The sequence below is a fragment of the Periplaneta americana genome, chromosome 5, assembly GCF_040183065.1.
Source record: "Periplaneta americana isolate PAMFEO1 chromosome 5, P.americana_PAMFEO1_priV1, whole genome shotgun sequence".
NCBI lineage: Eukaryota > Metazoa > Arthropoda > Insecta > Blattodea > Blattidae > Periplaneta > Periplaneta americana.
In genome coordinates, this window is record NC_091121.1 from 62,877,763 (window position 1) to 62,898,371 (window position 20,609).

Sequence of the window (20,609 nt, forward strand, 5' to 3'; positions counted from 1 at the left end):
GCTATAGTAACCATCGTGCGCTACTCATTGTTTATACGTCCGATCACATTTGCACTGCATATGCCTCGACGTTGTGAATTTTCTGGTTTCATTCAACTTCACCTGCGAATTTTTCCAATTTAGCTTGTGTTACTCAATTGAGATTGTAGCCTGGTTCGTTACAAATCGTTTTACACCGCTGCGAACTTTTTATCGTTTCGCATTCTCGAGTTACACTGTTACACTGCCTCGGCTGCCGCGCGATCCACCAATTCGTGGATCAAATTCTCCCTTCCCATGAATCGCTAGATGAAATCACCCGCTTCAACTCAAGGTCACGTTGAATATATTTATGTTTGTCTGTCGATAGCAATATGCTTCATTCGAATGTGTTGTCATGTAGTTTAGAAATTATAGGCACAACAAAGCTGGCCTGAAAATATGTCGGTCCACTTTTTGGGGTGGCACCTTAGTACTGGACCGAACTTCAATATAGACGTAAGTATTCACGTCAAAAAGGTGCCGGATCGGCGTTCCGGTGCGTTCAACCAGAAAGAAAAAACACATGTAATAAGATATTGGAAAAGAATGTACAAAAGCAATGTACCTATTATTAAGAGGAAAAGTAAAGGTCTACTTACATTATTGTGTCGAAAAGGCCTATTTATGCGTTAAAAATACGTATGTGAGGGAATATCGTTTCCCTGCGTTTTCTCAGAAATGAAGAACAGAAAGCAGTTCAGAATCGAGAATGATGACTTCATAAAATATTATTATGTGAGAAACATACAATATATATAACACAGTTGTATGAACACTTTTAAGAATGAAATAAATTATTAAAATTAATAAAATTCAGACATGTTTCGAAGATTGCCTCTTCATCTTCAGTGACTCTACCACGACTGCAAGAGGAAAATAAATATAATGAGATTCATGAATAGTTGTATTTAAAAATAATGTACAGAAAACATGCGATGTCTGAATAATAGTGTTTAATTCTATAAAGGCTGGGAAAGTTAAGAAATTTATGACCAAAGTGTCTTCTGTACAAAGGTATAATAAAGTTAAAATATGGATAAAACTGACAATTTAAAATAATTAACATCATATGAAGTAAATAAAAACATATGTCATACAGTATTTAAAAAGTACAAATAGAGTGTTCATAATTGGGAATGGGAAAGTAAGAGAAAATATCCAATAATGGCAATAGCGTCTCTTGCAGCCTCTGTCACTTAATAAATCGTATGAGAGTAGCTAAGAAATGAATTTCATAATGTTATTGTAATGTTCCTCTAATAAGAGCCGAAAAGCATACAGATACGCAACGCAGAGGTAAAGAGAAGTGAAAGAAATTGGGAAACAGTAAATAGTTGGGCAATTGTTACTAATTTGTTTATTTATGTCGAACCAACTAGTTACAAAATTCTCTTTCTAATTCGTTGTGTCGAACAATACTGAGGAAATAGAAGAGAAATGTTTCTCTGCCATCTAACGACCAGAGGTTAAATTTTCTATAGGATTAATGTAACTCTGCCATCTAGCATAGAGATAGAGATACTAATGTGAAAGGAAACTGTGTACCATCTACGAGTATAATGTGGTCTTGCGTGAGTACAATCAATGTAGGCGTAGAGAAACATGTGATCAGGGATAGAAACATAGCGATACAATAAAGCGGTTTTGCAGAGGTTTTGCCTATAGGTTTGATGTGTTTGTGTGTTAACGTGCAAAATTTATGGAACTTGTGCTGTTAATATAGGGATATATAGATTAAATCCTTGTTAAATTGATTGACTTCAATGTTTTATAGCGGGGTTTCAAGAATTTTGTTGGCCACACTGTATGCGTCATGTGCGTGTGAGTTTGACAACTACAGCTGATGGAAATAATCGTTTCCAATTTAGTGTGTTGTAAATGTGTATATAGATTTAAAAGGTTAAATGTTATCGCGTATATTTAGAGACTCAGAAAATGCTGCTGTGAATAGAAAAAGACAGATTGATACACTAAAAGTATTCAATGATAAGTAAGTTGAAAATACAATACAATATCGTATATTTCGTATGAAAATAAGTTGAAACTAGCGCTAAGGTAGTTTTGGCGATTTCTGAAGTGAAACTCGTTGAATGTACGAGTATAAGAGATTTTGTTCCGATTTTGGTAATTCGGTAGAAAACGTTGGTCAATATGACTGATATCATCAAGTATCAGTGACAGGTTAGATTTGCTTTTGATATGCCCACCAAAAAAAAAAAAAAAAAACATATATTCAAGGTATACCAAAAACCTCAACAAACCAAACCTAACTTGTTATTGATGTCACTGATGTCCGTCATATTGATCAACGTGTTCTACCGAATTACTAAGATTTTTTTGTAGAGATGCAGTTGATCGTATATACAAGGCCTAAGAAAAGCCTAAACTAACCAAACTTAACCTGTCACAGATTCGTTTAAGCAAAGTGTATAAGTGGAGTACGAAAGGAACTATCTCATCGCTAGTTTAGCCCAAAAATGAAATTTTCTGCAGTCATAAATAATTTGGCTGTTTAGCAGTTTAGGCTAAATGATGCCATAACAATAGGATTACTTGCTTTATAGGCAAGTATTAAACAGCATACATTTTATTATAATATGATGAGCTCTGCCTCTTATGCATAACGGTCCTTATCAACTTTGCCGATATAAACACTCTTAAAATTACGTAATTTGCATATTTTCATTATTTAAGTAAAAACCTGATCCATAACCTGAGCTAACCCATCTGTACTTACCTAAACATACAGTGCATACATTTTATTCTTCCCCCTGTCGCGGATGTAGAGCAGACACAGCAGTGCACAACGCAGTTGTACACATGCGAGTGAGGAAGGATAAAATATAGCCTATCCATTGTATTTGTATTTTTGTTTTACAAAAAAAAAAAAAACCCTAATAATAATGACATGTCTGCATAAAAGGATGCCCATCCTGTAAAAAGACTTTTTTTCTTCATCTTTTTAACACTTATATATCACTAATTAACTTTTCAACTTCTTTACTGTGTTAATTGTTAGGTAAGTATCTGGCTGACTAGTTTCGAAGTGTTGTTCTTCATTGTCCAAAGCCTATTACCTAAAAATTAACGCAATAAAGGCCCATTCACAATGAAAATTAAACATAAACATAACGTAAGCATAAAACCTTGTGTCCATGTTATTTAATGAAAGCATTCACAATGAATTACATAAGCATAAACTTAATCTTAATCATAAGACGTTAAACTCCAAACTTTCATGCTTATGTTTATGCGATTTGGAAACAGTACACAAGCGGAAAGCGTGTTTTCACTTTTTGTTTAACATCTCGTGGGTTTTGCCTACAGGCAATATTTTGATCTATTGGCCGTGATGATAGCTAGGCGAAAAGTTGATTATTTTACATCTCCGTTTCTTTGATTTCAAGTATTGAAAGCCATATACTGATGCCATTGTAGTTATTAGAAACATAAATTGAATAGCTACTTCGTCAGTCATTGTGAAATTCTCCATTTTTATGTAATAGATTCTGTAGTTTTGTTGATTCGGTATGTTTGTTTCCACACACGTGTTATGTTTACGTTATGTTTAATTTTCATTGTGAATGGGCTTTGGCTACTTAAGTTTGTGGCATATGTTTATGTGCTTATGTTAATGTTTACGTTATGTTTAATTTTCATTGTGAATGAGCCTACAGTCTTCAGTGCACTGCCTAGGCCTAATTAGCCTATTTTGAAGCTTTGAAGAACAAAGAAAAAATTTAGAACAGAATTTACAAACTTCTTACATGTTCACATCTTTAATTCAACTGATGAACTTTCATGCTTGTAAATTAAATTAATACATTTACTATGTGCCTATTAGGCCTAATAATTATGTACCGTATTATATGTTTTTGTATAATTTTTTAGTTGTTCCACATCTCAAAGCTACAGTGCTGATGTAATGTCTATGAAATATATTAATTGTAATGTAAGAAAGAATGGTGATCTGCATTATTCCTATAGATCTGGTATATACTGAGTTCTTTTTATTTTCCTTGTCATTAATTTTGCATTGACTAGGGGACACCAGAAGGAGAAGTAATAACATTTGTTAAAGAAAGGGAAACAAAGATGCTAATAAACTGTAATGTGAACCTCGACAGTAATGTAAAATTTAATCCCAGATATAAATTTTAACAATTTTTTTTTATTTTTAATTGTTGAAATATTCAGTTCACGTCTTTTGAATACGTTGTCAATATGTTGTACTGTCATGTTTCAGTGTGACAGAGATACAAGAAGACGTTGAGTATCGAGTTGAATTTAATGCTGGAGGATATGGCATGGCCATTTTGGTTTCTCTGTCTCCCGAATTTCCTTTGGAGAAACCTGTGTTAAAAGTTACTCCCCAGATTGATCATCCGTGGGTCAATGAGCAGAGCGAGATTATAAGTGCACCTGGGCTTTTAAATGTAAGTTAGGTCTATTGCTAACACTATGAAATAGAAGTAGGAAGAGCAACAAATCTAAAATCTTACCTTGTGTGTGTAGTTTACAGTCCATTCTGATCTGGGCCGTGTTGTGCAAGCAATTATTAGAGAGTTTGAACGCAGACCACCACCTTTAGCTGGAGACGTGGCTGTTGGAACATCAACTCAACAAAGAGGTAATTAGAATTTGATTCTTACGTCTTTAAGAAAGGTAGTGCTTATCATGAATTTTAGATGAGAGGAAGGGAGGATTAAGCACTAATAGGAGAATAAGGTGCTTAGGAAAATATTTGAGGCTAAGAGGAATGAAGTTACAGGAGACTGGAGAAAGTTACACAACGTAGAACTGCACGAATTTCATTCTTCACAATAACATAATTAGAAACATTAAATCCAGACGTTCGAGAGGGCAGAGCATGTAGTATGTATGGATGAATCTAGAAATGCATATAGAGTGCTAGTTGGGAGACCGAAGGGAAAAAGATCTTTGGAGAGACTAAGACGTAAATGAGAGGGTAATATCAAAATGGATTTGAGAGAAGTGGGATGTGATGTTAGGGACTTGATTACGGATTTTGATGGTTGTTATTATATATTTGTTTTTTAGTTCATAAATTATAATTCATTCTAATAATTTTGAACTTCCACTAGGACTAAAAATGCTTCCTTTTGCTGGTGCGGTTCATGCTCACCCAGATACTTACTGTCCAGAAATTCGCTCCTGTACCTCTCGAGTAAACTTATTAAATACTTAACTTAAGTGTCTTATCAGCACGTTCCATTATGGCTGTGATACATCCATTCATTACTACGCACAACAGGTGAATAATTCTAGTTTATTCTGTGGAAAGTACCAGTTTTGGATGCCAGAAAGTAAAATCATGTGCTTAATACTTTATAGTATTGATAGTACGGAATTATTAACGAAAAAAATGGTTCCTCCTATCGTCTAATTCTTCCATAGAATTACTTATAATTTTTTGGAATATCAGAAAAAAATAAAATTATAGACCTAAATGATGAAAATAATGAACTGAAGCTGAATGTGATGTATTTTTAGTTCATTACAAATATATTTTTATTTAAAACATTACAACTCTGTTTCCATTTTACCTCTTTCAAGGAGTAAAAAGACAATGTAGGGTGTATAAAAAACATTGTTATGTTTTTTTCTAAAGATTATTATTTTATTGGTCCTACAGAATATATCTGTTATGGTAACAATTAATATTGGAGGAGAAAAATTCGCTCCGGCACCAGGAATCGAATCCAGATCCTTGGTTCTACGTACCAAGTGCTTTCACCATTGAGCTACGCCAAAGTCCAATCCACAGCACTGGATCGAACTCCCCCTCCTCCAGTGTTTTTCCCTTTGTGACCTGACTCCAAGTTGGACATGTATGTTGCCATTTTATTAAGTCAACTGCCATTATACAAGGAGCGCACTCAGTTGAGTGACTTGATGGCCAGGATTCCACAGTAATATGCACAGTAATCTGTTCAGAAATATGCACTGTTGCTAGAAGAATTTTCTAAAGATTATGATTTTATTGGTCCTACAGAATATATCTGCTATGGTAACAATTAATATTGTAGGACCAATAAAATAATAATTTTGGAGTCAAGCCACTGGCAGAGGGGAGTTCGATCCGGTGCTGTAGATTGGTCTTTGACGTAGCTCAATGGCGAGAGCGCTTGGTACGTAGAACCAAGGACTTGGGTTCGATCCCCGGTGCCGGAGCGAATTTTTCTCCTCCAATATTAATTGTTCTTTCTCCTTAATTAAGAGAGCAAGAGGAATGTGAGTGCAAATATGGGAGACAGCAGCCATTTTAATACATAGGATACTGAATATAATTTTAATTTTCTCTGAAAAGGAGGACTTAGCTTATTGTTAAAAGGAATAAAAATCAGACCCTGCAGATAACAACTCTCTTCCATAGAGACTGGGTTAGTCCAGTTGTGTGTCCTGTCTTATTGTTACCATAGGATTGGATCTTAGCTGGCATAAACAGGTAAGGTACATAAGGGGAACTCATAACAAAGCTGTGGGAATAAGTTACTGAATTATAAGGAAATAAAAGAGGCATATGGTATATGTCTTCATTGAATTCCGTCTAAAGTTTCGTATATGATAGTCACATCTCATTTTATCACTCCTAACAGTTTTCTTTCCTTTTTTCTTTTTTACTTCATATTGTACAAATATCATTGCAGTGTTATCTCGTGATAACTATCCTGTTTTTTGTTTCATGCTCATGTGCAGTACAAGAGGCGTGTACAAACGGGCGAGCATCTCCAGCCTATGTTATGCCGACCTTCCCACTTGTGTACCCTCAGCAGCGAGTGCTTCAGTTTTCAGAATTATTAGATCTCACAAATGCAGAGCTGGAGCAGCTGAACCAGAGTGAAGATAGAATAGACGAGTTCCTTGACAAACTGCCACCTGTCCAAAAACTCTACAAAACCGTAGATGATATGATCACCAAGAATGAAGAATTAGCGAGTGAGTAATACAGTTCATTAATGTGATGTACAATCTTCATATAAATATAGACAGCAGTCATACATCACGTAAGTAGGGAAATTTAGATCTGAATTAGTATCTGTAGAACAAGATAGAATCCACCAACATAGCTCAGTTGATCCGAAGTTGTATTTGAGGACGGTTTCAATTTTCACTTGGGCTGATTATCGGGTTGGGTTTTTTCTGAGGTTTTCCCCAACCATAAGGCGAATGTCAAATAATCTATGATGAATCCTCGGCCTCATCTTGCCGAATATCATCTTGCTATCACCAATCCCATAACCTAGTAGTTGATAAAGCGTCGTTAAATAACCAACTTAAAAGAAAATAGAAGTGCTCTGATACTTCTACAAAAGTCCAGAAAATTACTAAATATTCTGAATATGCAACATTGAGTACAAGAAAATAAGTTGCAAGACACATGGAGGTGATCTAGGTACTCAGTAGTATGACGAATTCTCAGCAGACAATTAAAACTTTTTCCTTATAAAATGAAATTGGTTTTTAAACGTAAGAAATCTGACAAAGCAGTTCATGTCAACTTTACTTCGTAAAATCTTAATAACGAACATTGTGCAGGATTTTCTTCTTACTGCTGTACAGAGCATGGAAATGTGACTATTAATTATTGTAGAGCGAACTGGCATCCATGCTTAAATTTTTAATTAATTGCTTTTTGCATATATAAACCTCATTGTTTTATTAATGAAATGGTGCTTTTATTTTTATATGAATATTATTTTCAATAATGTTTAAACAATAAATTGCAAAAATGTCCGATTTTTTAATATCAACATGATGGTGATTTCCTAACTAAATTTTTGTTTCATCTCTATCCTTAAGTTTGTTCTGGTTTGTGTAAATTAATGCTCTTCTAGTACTTGTAATGCGTTACTCTCTCAACAATGTCTACATAAGAAACTCTGCATATTACCTGCAGTGATTGTTAGAGTGGATAACTATCAAGTAACATTCTTTAACCTACAGTTATTGGTAAAATTTTGTTTCTATTACAGAAGAGAACCTATCAAAGCAGCCACAGCTTGAGAAGTTGCAATACAGTGTGCGAGACAAGCTGGAGACTGTTGCAGCCCTCAAGAATTCGTATGAGAATCTCAGTCAGGAATATCAGAGACTATCGGACAAGTATGCACCAAGTAATATCAAGGTAAAACATACTCAGAAACCTAGATGGAATTAAAATGCAGTGTCTCTTTCACAATAAATTAAAATATACTTTTTAAAAATTAACGGAATCTGTATCCTCGGTTAACCTCAGTGACTTTTTTTTTTTATGTATGTTAGCTCCTAGCATTTTAATATAAAGAGTTTCATATAAAATCTAGAATTTAGTCACATTCTGTATTCATGGACTTTGGTATCAATCACCAACACTATTTACTTTTCACTGTTCCTGGCATGCTGCAGTAGCAACCTACCAATGAGATATATAGGGTTTGCTATTATCCACTGTTTTGCATATCCACAGCAGGTTTTAGTACATATCCCCCACTGATATAGGAGAATTACTGTATCTGTTATCTGTGGTAAAACTCATAAAATATATATTTTTACCTTAATGCAATCTTTTCTCATATATACCACAATGTGAAGTTTCATGGTGATATTTATTTATGAACTAAAATTACTTTTAATTGGAGGATTCTCACTGATCTACTTGCAGGAATCTCTGCGACTTGCTGCTCTGCGCAGTGATGAGGAGAGTGAACGGATAGCTGAAAGATTTCTTGGAGGGAAAATTAATGTGGAGCAATTCGTGAACAAATATGTTCAAAAACGAACAGTAAGTACGTCTTGAGAGACTTTGTTGATATTTACTTAACCATTGTAAAAATTTGTAAGATGTATTAAGAACTGTACTCATTCTTGTTTACTCCCTTCTGTGCAGGCACTACTTTAATCTGACCCGGGGAGGTCGCTAGCAGCAAACACTACATATTAATGAAACCCATACCAAATAGTAGAGTTTAAAGACTAAATTTAAACACATCTAGATTTTAATTGTAGATGGTCAGCCATTTTTTTTTTAAAGATAACTTTAAAGGGGCGAATTCGTAATTCAACGAGAAAGAATCTGTCGAATTCAGTCGATATAATGGTCATGATGTCAGCAATTAATAAGATGGATTAGCATTTTTCGTTTAATTAGCGAACTATTCGATTGTTTGAAATCTATATCACTGTAGTTTTTCACAACATAATTTTGTGTTTTAACGTGCTTTTCTTTATAAACTGCATTTATCATCAAGTAATCGTTTGTGTCACTCTCACTGCTTGACTCTGAAGTTGAATATGTTGCTTTTGCATCATAATATATTTCCTTTTAACCTAACCTCAAATAATTTCATCAGACATTGGTCTCACATCTTGATGAATCTGATGCCAAACGATTCCATCTAACAAGCAAACTTTCTCCTGGCGACAGAGAATAAAGTTACTTATTTTTTCTTCCCCCATGTTAATAATGTCAAAACAAATCCTTATACAAATTTTTGCCACTTGCGCGCAAGTACCAAGGGTCATTCAGAAACTAAGTTTCGTTGGGACCGTTCACTGAAATAAAACACAATTTCATGAAAAGATTTATTGGAACAGATACAGCAATTGTTGAGCTATTTTTCAACATATTCCTGACCGGAACTGAGACATTTGTCATACCATGGGATCAACAGAGAGGTGCAGACAACTGTCACACACTGGTTCCGATCACAGATGGTAGACTTCTACGACAGAGGGATACAAAAGTTAATTCCTTGAAGTGACAAATGTCTTAGTTACAGTGGGAAATATGTTAAAAAATAGCTCAACAATTGCTGTATCTGTTCCAATAAATCTTTATATGAAATTGTGTTTTCTTTCTGTAAATGGCACCAGGGAATCTTATTTCTGGACGGCCCTCGTAATTGTGCTGGAGTTGTATAAGCATTTGTTTTGACATTATTAACATGTTGGAAGAAAAAATTAACTTTATCTGCCTCCATGAGAATGTTTGCTTGTAAGATCTATCAGGAATTAAAAGACAGCTTGATGAATTTGTGACATATTCCATCTTTCTTTTTATAAATGCTCTGCTGTATAAACAATGATGGATCTATTTAGGAATTTACTAACTTGCCCAAGTGGTGTTTTCAGATTCTGCTATTTCCCATCAAGCAACTTATTTGGTAGGAATTATCATAAGCAAATGGATAATGATGTAGACTGTTATGCTTCTAGTTCGAATCACCATGCTCCCATTTTTTTAACTTCATTATCTTTTACTGTTGCATATTTTCTTTACCTTATCACTACATTGTTTCCAGCTATGATTCTCGTAGATTGGTTTAAGTAAGAAATGTGTTTAAACTTAGGTGAAAGTCAATAAACGCATATCAATCTAATGATAATGTAAACAAACAATTTTGTAGCATGAAGCAGTAAATTGAAAAAGTGGAATTACAGAGCTTGGAACTTTCACCCTCACACCTACTAACCTATATAATAGTTACGCTGACTCTTCACAGATGAAATACAATTAATTAGTAGACATAAAACCTCTTCCATTTTCTAATGACTAATCGCCTATACATAAAACTTAGATATGATTTTGTTCTTCAAACTATCTAATTGTGTAGCAGTTCTTTAAAATAGTGCACTTCCCATTGGGGACCTTCCCATTCCCTTTTCAACATATCCTCTGTTACCGTGGCGGCAGTTTCTCCAATTCTGGTTTTTAGTTCCTCTAAATCACGTGGCAAAGGCGGTGAAAACACACGGTCCTTTAGGTACCCCATAGAAAAAAGTCACATGCAGTCATATCGGGTGACCTTGGTGGCCATGTCATGAAACATTTGTCCCTTACTCCAGCACGTCCTATCCAACGATCAGACATCTCCGTATTCAGGTAAGCACGAACTGCATTGTGGAAATGTGGCGGAGCCCCATCTTGCTGAAAGATGAAATCGTCATCGAGATCTTGTCTGAGTTGAGGCACCAATCATTGCTCCAACATGTCCAGATATGAATGTCCAGTCACAGTAGCCTCAATGAAGAAGAAAGGCCCATACAGTTTTCGTTGTGACAACGTGCAGAAAACATTTACCTTTGGTGAATCACGCTCATGTTCAATGATTCTGTGAGGTTTCTGTGTACCCCAAACACGACAGTTGTGCTTGTTAATTTTCCCACTCATATGGAATGTCGCTTCGTCGCTGAAAATTAAGCGGTTGAATAAGTCATCGTCATCTGCAGTTCGTGCTTACCTGAATACGGAGATGTCTGATCGTTGGATAGGACGTGCTGGAGTAAGGGACAGATGTTTCATAACATGGCCACCAAGGTCACTCGATATGACTGCATGTGACTCTTTTCTATGGGGGTACCTAAAGGACCATGTGTTTGTACCGCCTTTGCCACGTGATTTAGAGGAACTAAAAACCAGAATTGGAGAAGCTGCCGCCACGGTCACAGAAGATATGTTGAAAAGGGTATGGGAAGAGTTTGATTATCGTTTGGACATCTGCCGAGTCACTTGTGGTTCACACATTGAATTTCTGTAAGGTGTAAAACGAACTTTGAGAGTTTGACTTTAAACTGACGTGTGTTTGAAAGTCCTATCTTTAGTAGTTTTTGTGTAATAAAATATTGAAAGTGTTACCGGACTTTTGATATGCCCTGTAGTTTGTGTTCATTAAGTTATATTTCCTTTTTTGCTTTGCAGTATTTGTTTATGGTATCCCCACTGGTTGTTACTGCATCTATTAATTGTAGTTAATTTGTAACATGCTATTTGGAAACATTGAAGTTTCAATCTATATCAGGCAATCATGTTTAGTTAAAAATTAAATTATTCAATAATAGAACTTTTGAGGTAATTAAAACTTGAATTTGAACCATGTACATTCTTTACCACTTTCTTGTATTATAGTATAAACAGTTGTATTTTTTTAAAACTTTCTCTGTCATTTAAATTTAAGTATTTTCATTTTGATTGTTAGATTTTACTTCACTTGCATTTGACCTGTTTATGTTACAGCTCAGCCAGACTCGTAAAACCAAAGAAGAGAAATTGGGCAGTCAACTGAATGAACTCCAGAGGGCTGGGTACTAAGAGAGGTTACATTTAGTGTAGAGGTTGTCTTCAGCGTATGATTGACTTAAGCACTGACTTATGGATACAGAGAAGCACTTGCAAGATGAAAATGTGAGTCATTGGCTGTGAAGTAGCCAAACGAGCAGTTATTGATATTATTATGTACTATTTAAGATGAATAATTATTCTTTGTTTGTAATGTACTGAGAATTTAATAATGCCTTTTGAACTACTATTGTTGTCTCTCCATATCTTCTCCTTCCCTTCCTTTTTATCTCCATTCTCCTATTTTCACTCCCTCGTCTGGTTTGTTGTGATGTCGCAAGTAGACTGACTGCTAAGTTGTTTACCTTTAAATTAAGTAGCAAATGAAGGAAATATTCTGCACTGATTACTTCCCCCCCTTTTTTTGGGGGGGGGGGATGGAAATGCAGTCCAGTGAAAATATGTTTCTTTCTGATGATATGTGCCATATGCTATATTTTACAGAAAAAATTGCATTTAACATTATGTTAGCTTCTTCACATTGTCCAAGGAACATCTTGTGGAGCTGAGCTAGAGTTCGTTTGTGACATGACCATCCAGCAGAGCTTCTGTTTTAAGATACGATTACACATGGACAACAAATGCAATTTCTGTCTTAAAAACGACTCATAGCATCTGTGTATAGAGAGAATGCAATATGTTTTAGTATGAGTCCTTCCAGGAGTCTAATTTATTATAGGTGTTCGGTGAACACATGAGAGTACTCCTGCCAACTGAAATCTTTGTAAGTAGGTCAATTGGTCACTAATGGAAAAAAATTCGCTCCAGTGCCGGGGATCGAACCTGGGTCCCCAGTTCTATGCACTGAGCTATGCCAAACCTCAATCCACAGCACCATTAATAACCAATGGTAACTATAACAGGTAATTCTGTAGGACCAAAAAATTAATCTTTACTTAGATCATTTGCCCAACAGTGCATATTCTGTGAAGTCTGGCCTAGATCATATATGTAACAGATAACTCCTCGCTATGTTAAAATTGGCAGCACTTTGAAGAGAACAACCGCCAGGATCGCCACCCGTCTGCCGTAAACGAACACGAGATAGCAGTACAGTCGCTAATGCAATTCAAATGGGTATTATGACGTGACTCCTTATGTAACAACTAGATGGCAGCATAGTAAACCTGACAAAAGTTGTTAACCTCAAAGCCTATAACCCCGACATATCTATTACATATATGATCTAGGAGTCTAGCCACCAAGTCACTCAAATGAGTGCGCTCCTTGTGTGATGACAGTTGATTTAATATAAGTATATGTCGAACATGGAGTAAGGCCACTAAGGAAAAATACCAAAACAGAGAGATTCGAACTGGTGCTGTGAATTGAGTCTCGACATAGCTCAGTGGTTAGAGTGCCCAGTGCGTAGAACTGGGGACCCAGGTTCGAGCCCCACCGCTAGAACGAATTTTTTTTCCATTAATAACCAACGATAACCAAGACAGATGATTCTGTAGGACCAAAAAATTAATGTTTACGTAGATCATTTGCCCAACAGTGCATATATACTGTGGAGTCCGGCCACCAAGTCACTCAAATGAGTGCGCTTCTTGTGTGATGACAGTAATTGGACTTCTAGTTGGAGCAAGAGGTACCGGTATTACTACTCTCTTCATGAAAGATGTATTTAAGAGGCTTGCAATACCTACATGTATTATTCTGATTGTAACCTTAGCTGCATTGAAAGGATCAATTGCTCTACTAAAGCATCACCTATATTCGAAATGAAACTAGGTTCATTAGCACTCTTTACTTTTTCGTAATACTTCCCTCTCTCTCTCTCTCTCTCTCTCTCTAAACTAGGTACAATTCCACTAATTTAAAAATGTATTTGCAGCTCTGTACTTACAATGGTTCAATGAACTTTTAAACATTTATATGCTTAAGTACTCTTTGTCCCTTCCAGCAGCTCACGAGTGGTGAGAAGATTTATAAATTTCTTAACAGGGATATATGTAAGAAATTACGATAAGAATTTGACAATTAGATTGATGTATACCTAGTGACACAGAGTTCTCACTTTGAGTGTTTGTATGATGCAGACTAAATCTTTGAGAGTTTCATTAACTTGATGCACACCATGTTATTTTATTATTAACAGTTACTTTATAATAAGCACATAAAAAAAGTTTCCATCATTTTAAATGAGTCTGTATTTTATGAAAGTTTTTGTCCCCTGTTGCACTAAGTATTAGTACCAGTATATAAAGAGCATTACAGTATTCGTCCTATTAACACTTCGAATCCAGCAGTTATACTATACAACCTTATTATTGTAGACCAAAATTATCTATTATTTATCAATTTTGTTGTCTTTTATATAACATTAGGCTTAATTTTAAAATAAATTTAAATAATTTTAATATTTTTATTGTAGTGTTTTTCTTTTTTTCTTTCTCTCTTAAAAGGAGCAAAATCATTTCAATTGCAGTCAACTGAAACCCCATCAGCTTCTATGTGTGCTGTTACACCGATTGTTTTACATGGGCACTCCCCATCCTTTACAACAGACTCAATTGACTGCAATGGCCGGGACACGAACCTGCGATCTTAGGCACGATGTGGTGGCTGGACATACCTTGTGTGCCTTAAACCACTCAGCTAACGAACTCACCACGACTTTACCCGATTATGGAGGTATACGAACTCCTGGTTAAAAGTTAGAAATTTGCGTGCAATGGTGGTATAAGTCTTCTGGACGCAAAATGTTAATGCCAGAAACAAAATTCTCAAAATGGCCTGCATGTTGTCCATCTACAGTTCCTACTTTCAAGTGTGGTTATCTCTACTAGCTACTCTTTGACAGTACTCTCTGGTGTCTATAGTCAAAGTAGGAATGATATAACAATTTCTCAGGTAGGTATATTCTTCTATCTTCCTATCACTATTGATAGTGAATTCTGCCGTAATTGTTCGCCCATCTCTGAAATGAAATCCCAAGCTACCAGACTACTTGAATTCAACAAACCTCAGAAACCCACCAATTTAATTTCTTAAAAATGTACTTACCTTGTGGTTGTGTGTTTTATGAGCATACTTGGCTTTTGTGAATTCCACGGTCTCCAGTGCTGCACACATTCCCCTAATAAAAATTGCGACAATGAAATGTATTACAGTGGCCATAACATTGCAGAACTAGGTCATGACAGTGGTGTAAGAAATTTCCTCATAAACCGAAGTACTTGTGCATAGGCAGAGAGAGAACCGTTTCCTTTGGGGGGGGGGGGGGGGGAAGCAAAACCATAGAATCCCCGTATAACCTGTGATAAGGCTAACCATGATGAAGAGAACGTGTATGTAGGTCCAGAATTTCTGTGCTGAAAACAAACATTCTAATAGATACCAGTGGTGGCTGATTGGCTGAGGCAAGTGAGGCCAGGCCTCAGTGACTTGGCCTCCTTAAACTCAAAATTTTGTGATGAAAGAGTAATGGAACAAAGAAAAACTATCTCCGGCACTGGGATTTGAACCCGGGTTTTCAGCTGTACGTGCTGATGCTTTATCCACTAAGCCACACCGGATACCACCCCGGCGTCGGACAGAATCGTCTCAGATTAAGCTCAAACTCTTGGGTTCCCTCTGGTTGTCGCCCTCTGCAGTACGTCATAGATGTCTATGAACGTAGGACCGAAGTCCACACGTGTGCTGAGTGCACTCGTTATGAGTGACTAGTTGGCCGGGATCCGACGGAATAAGTGCCGTCTTAAATCACGAGAGGGAACCCAAGAGTTGGAGCTTAATCTGAGACGATTCTGTCCGACGCTGGGGTGGTATCCGGTGTGGCTTAGTGGATAAAGCATCAGCACATAGAGCTGAAAACCCGGGTTCAAATCCAGGCGCCGGAGAGAGTTTTTCTCCGTTCCATTACTCTTTCATCGTATGATGACGCAGAATATCTGAATGGAAATATCATATGTACTTCGGTACATTAAAATAATATATATCAAAGTTTTGTGTTTTTTAGTCGTACATAACATATGATATTAGTTATCTGAATGAAGCATATAGCGTTGTAGAAGTATTAGAAAACTTTGCGATGTATATAGACCAGCCTTGTAGTAAAATTTGTTCCTGAGGCCTGAAATGTTCCGGCAGGATCTAGCTTCTGGAATTCGTATGTTTCCATGGGTTTCGAAGTTGCACTTGGAAAGCTGAAACTGAGGCATATTTCTTGTGGCCTAGCAGGTATTCCCTCACCCATCAGCCTTCACTTCTCCCATTCAGAACCCGGTCTTTTGTCAAAGCCAGTCTCAGGATGGGATGAGGTAAGAATATTAGTGGTGAATTGGCGTGTGGTCCAGTGTGGTTATGTATTTCAGGGAAATAGAAATCGAAAGAGATGCGAGAAATAATTATGGTAATTTTAATAAATTCATTGTTAGAGTATCCTTTTCGAAAGGAAAAAATATTGAAAGGAGGGAGTTTTAAATTAAGACATACTTATGCCATCACTGACATTTTTTCAGAAAGATAATCTTGAAATGAGAGCTTTCAATGCATTCTGGTGTGAGCAACGTAAATAAGTCTTTGGTAATGTGTTGCGAAATAAAATGTTCTGTTGGTCGTGCTTGTAGCTGTCAAAAAAAAAAAAACAGAGAGAGAGAACAGTGTGACCTATTAACAGCTTCAGTAATCTGAAAAATATTTCCAAGACCACTTCAACATAATATACATTGCTTTATAAAAATTAAACAGATACTGAAACAAACTCACAGCATAGCAACTTATTTGGTGAGTGACATGTTATTATTTTGAAACAAACTAATTGTCGAGTATATAACCAAAGTTATAATTATATAAAAACTGCAAAATATCATTAACATACCTCAATAAATGCAATTTTAATATAGGGTACTGTGGGACCCATGCAACTACTAGTGTTACAAAAATTAGCGTATCTACTTAAGAGTTAATAGTGGCGAGCACTAAATCCAACAGCTTTACAACAGTAGTTTTAAAATATAATTTTTACTCTGTGTCTTGGATTTTTTTTAGCAATCAGTGAACAACGCAGAAATATTTTTTTTTTATAAAACTTACTAACGCCAGTTATTAGTAAAATTTCCGCCAAAAATTTATAATGAACACAGTAAAAACTGTAGTATGTAGTCGAAGAAAATTTTACAATAATGTTTCGAAATAAGATGGAGAATATAAATTTTATTCAATGGAAGGTCTTCATCAAAGCCAAATTGCTGACAGGAATATGCATAACAAACAGGTGAGGAATGAAGTCCTGAGAATGAACTCAGCTTAACTAAGAGAGGCTGCAGTGTTAATGCCAGAAACAAAATTCTCAAAATGGCCTGCATATTGTCCATCTACAGTTCCTACTTTCAAGTGTGGTTATCTCTACTAGCTGCTCTTTGACAGTACTTTCTGGTGTCTACAGTCAAAGTAGGAATGATGTAACAATTTCTCAGGTAGGTATATTCTTCCATCTTCATATCACTATTGATAATGAATTCTGCCATAATTGTGCGCCCATCTCTGAAATGAAATCCCACGCTACCAGACTACTCGAATTCAACAAACCTCAAAAAAAACACCAGTTTAATTTCTTAAAAATGCACTTACCTTGTGGCAGTGCTTAGGAACTTACATAGAATGTTTATTATTTTCAATATGTTGCATAATCGCATTTCACAGAAACTTTCTCTTCATAAATGAATAAGATGTAAAAAAAAAAAGTTAAGATTTTTACACCGTATTTTTTGAAAGAAAATAAATTGTAGGCCTATGCCGTGTCCACTGGCAAAGCGGAAAAGAAAAGCAATAAAAATAAACTCTAGACTCCAAAAATCTTAATGCCATTATGTTACGCATATCCCTCATACTCAATGTGATCCAAACCTAACATATTTTCAAATAATTCTGATAAATATCTTGTTAGATCCGTTATTCACTCAACAAACTTGTAACTTGTTACAAGGCGGGGTGAAAGATACGCGAACATGAAAAGGGAAGTAATACTTCCACCACATCCAGGAAAGCTACACCCCTGGTAAGTAGCATATTTCATTGTAAATATATTTTTTTATCTTTCATCCAAATAATGGCTAGATGGAAAAGAAATAAAATAAAAAATGTTCCACCAACAGAGACACAGATGTACAAGATCTACCTTCTGAATCAAGAAAGTATCAGGAATCTATATCAGACACGAATAAATTCGATCACAGCTAATACCCCAATAGATTTGGATATAAATAAAGAATGGAACAATATACAGGGAATCATAAAAATAGCAGCAAATGAAGCTTTAGGATCAAAAACCAAAAATAGAAGAAGGAAGGGTTTAAGAATTTGGACACCCGAGATAGCTGCAGCCATAGAAGAAAAGAAAGATGCTACAACTAAATACAGAAGAGACGAAAGAGATATATAAACAAAAACGAAACTATTCAAAGATATTAGTAACAAAAGCACATCAAGAATCCTGGGACCGGTTTGTAAGTAATATTGAAAATGATATTCATGGAAGACAAGAAATAGCTTATAAAATCATGAGACATTTAAACACAGAAGAAAAAGATAATGCAGAATTAAATATCATTAAAGAGAAGGGATGGTTGGAGCATTACAGAAAATTATGGTATGATCCAGAAATTGAAGAGGAGGATTCAACCTCATATGAAGTATATAACATCGATCCACTCACTATGGATGAATTTGAAGAGGCATTACAAAAATAAAAAAATAGGAAGGCTCCGGGACTTGATGGAATTAATTTAGAGTTGATCAAATACTCAGGAACAACATTAAAACAAAGATTATTACATCTTCTGAATTTATGCTGGAAGAACTCAAAATACCAGATGAATGGACAAAAGCGAAAGTAATATCTCTTTTTAAAAAGGGAAACAGAAGCTCACCAGAAAATTATAGAGGAATTACGTTATTAAATGTTGCATATAAGATATATAAGAAAATTATAAATAAAAGATTTACAACTATATCTGATAAAATACTGCTAGAAGAACAAAATGGGTTTAGACATGGAAGATCTTGCATGGATGACATATTTACAATTAACATGATTATACAAAAGCGAAGAGAGCATAATTTAGAGACACATATTGGCTTTATCGATTATGAAAAAGCCTTTGATACACTACATCGCAAGACATTGTGGAAAATCATGGAAAGAAGAGGCATTCCACTGCACTTAATACAAGTTATAAAATCGATTTACGCCAAAACAATGAACAGAATATCAATAAAAGGAAAATTATCGGAAGAATTTATGATTAATAAAGGTGTCAGACAAGGATGTAGTCTATCACCAAGTCTTTTTAATATATACATAGACGACATTCTTAGAGAATGGAAGAAATGTACTAATGACGGGATTTCGTTAAATCGACAAAACATTTTAAATACCGGTACCCTTTTATTTGCAGACGACCAGATTCAGGATAGTGAAGATAACTTGCAAAAGGCCATACACAAATTAAATACAATATGTGGAGAACATCATCTAAAAATATCAATACAAAAGACAAAAGTAATGGCTTTCAGAGGAAAACATCCAGTTAGAAGTAAAATAATAATAAATAATACTGTTATAGAACAGGTGAGCCATTTTAAATACCTAGGTTGCGATATTACTTATGATTATGATAAGGATGTGAATATTAAAACACAACGCTTCCAGGCTATATGTGGCACAATTGCCAAGAATTTAAAGAAGAAAACAAGGAAAGAAACGCAAATAAAATTTTATAAGACAATGGCTATACCAACTCTCTTATATGGATGTGAAGCATGGACCTTGAAGAAAAATGATATTAATAGAATCCAGTCAGCGGAAATGAAATTTCTCAGAGGAGTAAAAGGATGTACAAGATTGGATAGATATAGAAATGATGACATAAGGAATGAACTAAACCTGCTCCCAATTATAGATAAAATAAAGGAATATAGAATTCGTTGGTCGAATCATTTAAGAAGAATGGATAAGGAACGAATACCGAAACAGGTGTTGGATTATAAACCACAAGGGAGAAGAGATATTGGTCGGCCAAGAACAAGGTGGAAAGTTGAGGACGGAACAGGAGACTCTCCTACTCCATGAAGAAAAGAAGAAGAAGATCTTTCTTCATTGTTCTATATAAACTTTTAACTCTTATATACTTCTTTACTTTGTTAACATTAGGAAACTACCTGGCTGACTAGTTTCGGAGTAATATTCTTCATTGCCCAAAGCAGGGTATTTTTTTTTTTTTAGTTAAGGAATTGTTTATGTTAAATAACTAAGTTCATAATTGTAATAGCGAAGTTGCAACAAGTCTAAAATATAAGTGAAGTGAAACATATATTGAAGTAATCAATTATAGTGTATTGAAATATTGTCATGTATGTATTTCGGTTTTGCTTTAAGCAATACAGATAATTCTCTTGATCATTTCTTAGGTCCAGGGCAAAAATTCAAGAAAGAACTTATTTTTATTACATTGAAATAAAT

The 20,609-nt window shown here is 35.3% G+C and overlaps 1 protein-coding gene across 1 annotated transcript; it reads left to right on the forward strand.

Moving 5' to 3' along the window:
* Nucleotides 1-1,621: 1,621 nt before the first annotated feature.
* Nucleotides 1,622-12,329, forward strand: LOC138699753 (vacuolar protein sorting-associated protein 37A-like). The gene is made up of 7 exons (XM_069825869.1): nt 1,622-2,011; nt 4,268-4,457; nt 4,537-4,651; nt 6,742-6,981; nt 8,019-8,170; nt 8,687-8,806; nt 12,038-12,329. The coding sequence occupies exons 1-7, from the start codon at nt 1,926-1,928 to the stop codon at nt 12,110-12,112; spliced, it is 978 nt and encodes a 325-aa protein (XP_069681970.1). The 5' UTR covers nt 1,622-1,925; the 3' UTR covers nt 12,113-12,329.
* Nucleotides 12,330-20,609: the final 8,280 nt, after the last annotated feature.

Bases quoted from the DNA above. Each gene is read 5' to 3' on its own strand.
- LOC138699753 (XM_069825869.1), top strand. From the start codon at position 1,926: ATGTTATCGCGTATATTTAGAGACTCAGAAAATGCTGCTGTGAATAGA. The intron at 2,012-4,267 runs GTAAGTTGAAAA...GTCATGTTTCAG, and splicing joins CTAAAAGTATTCAATGATAA to TGTGACAGAGATACAAGAAG. The intron at 8,171-8,686 runs GTAAAACATACT...ATCTACTTGCAG, and splicing joins ATGCACCAAGTAATATCAAG to GAATCTCTGCGACTTGCTGC.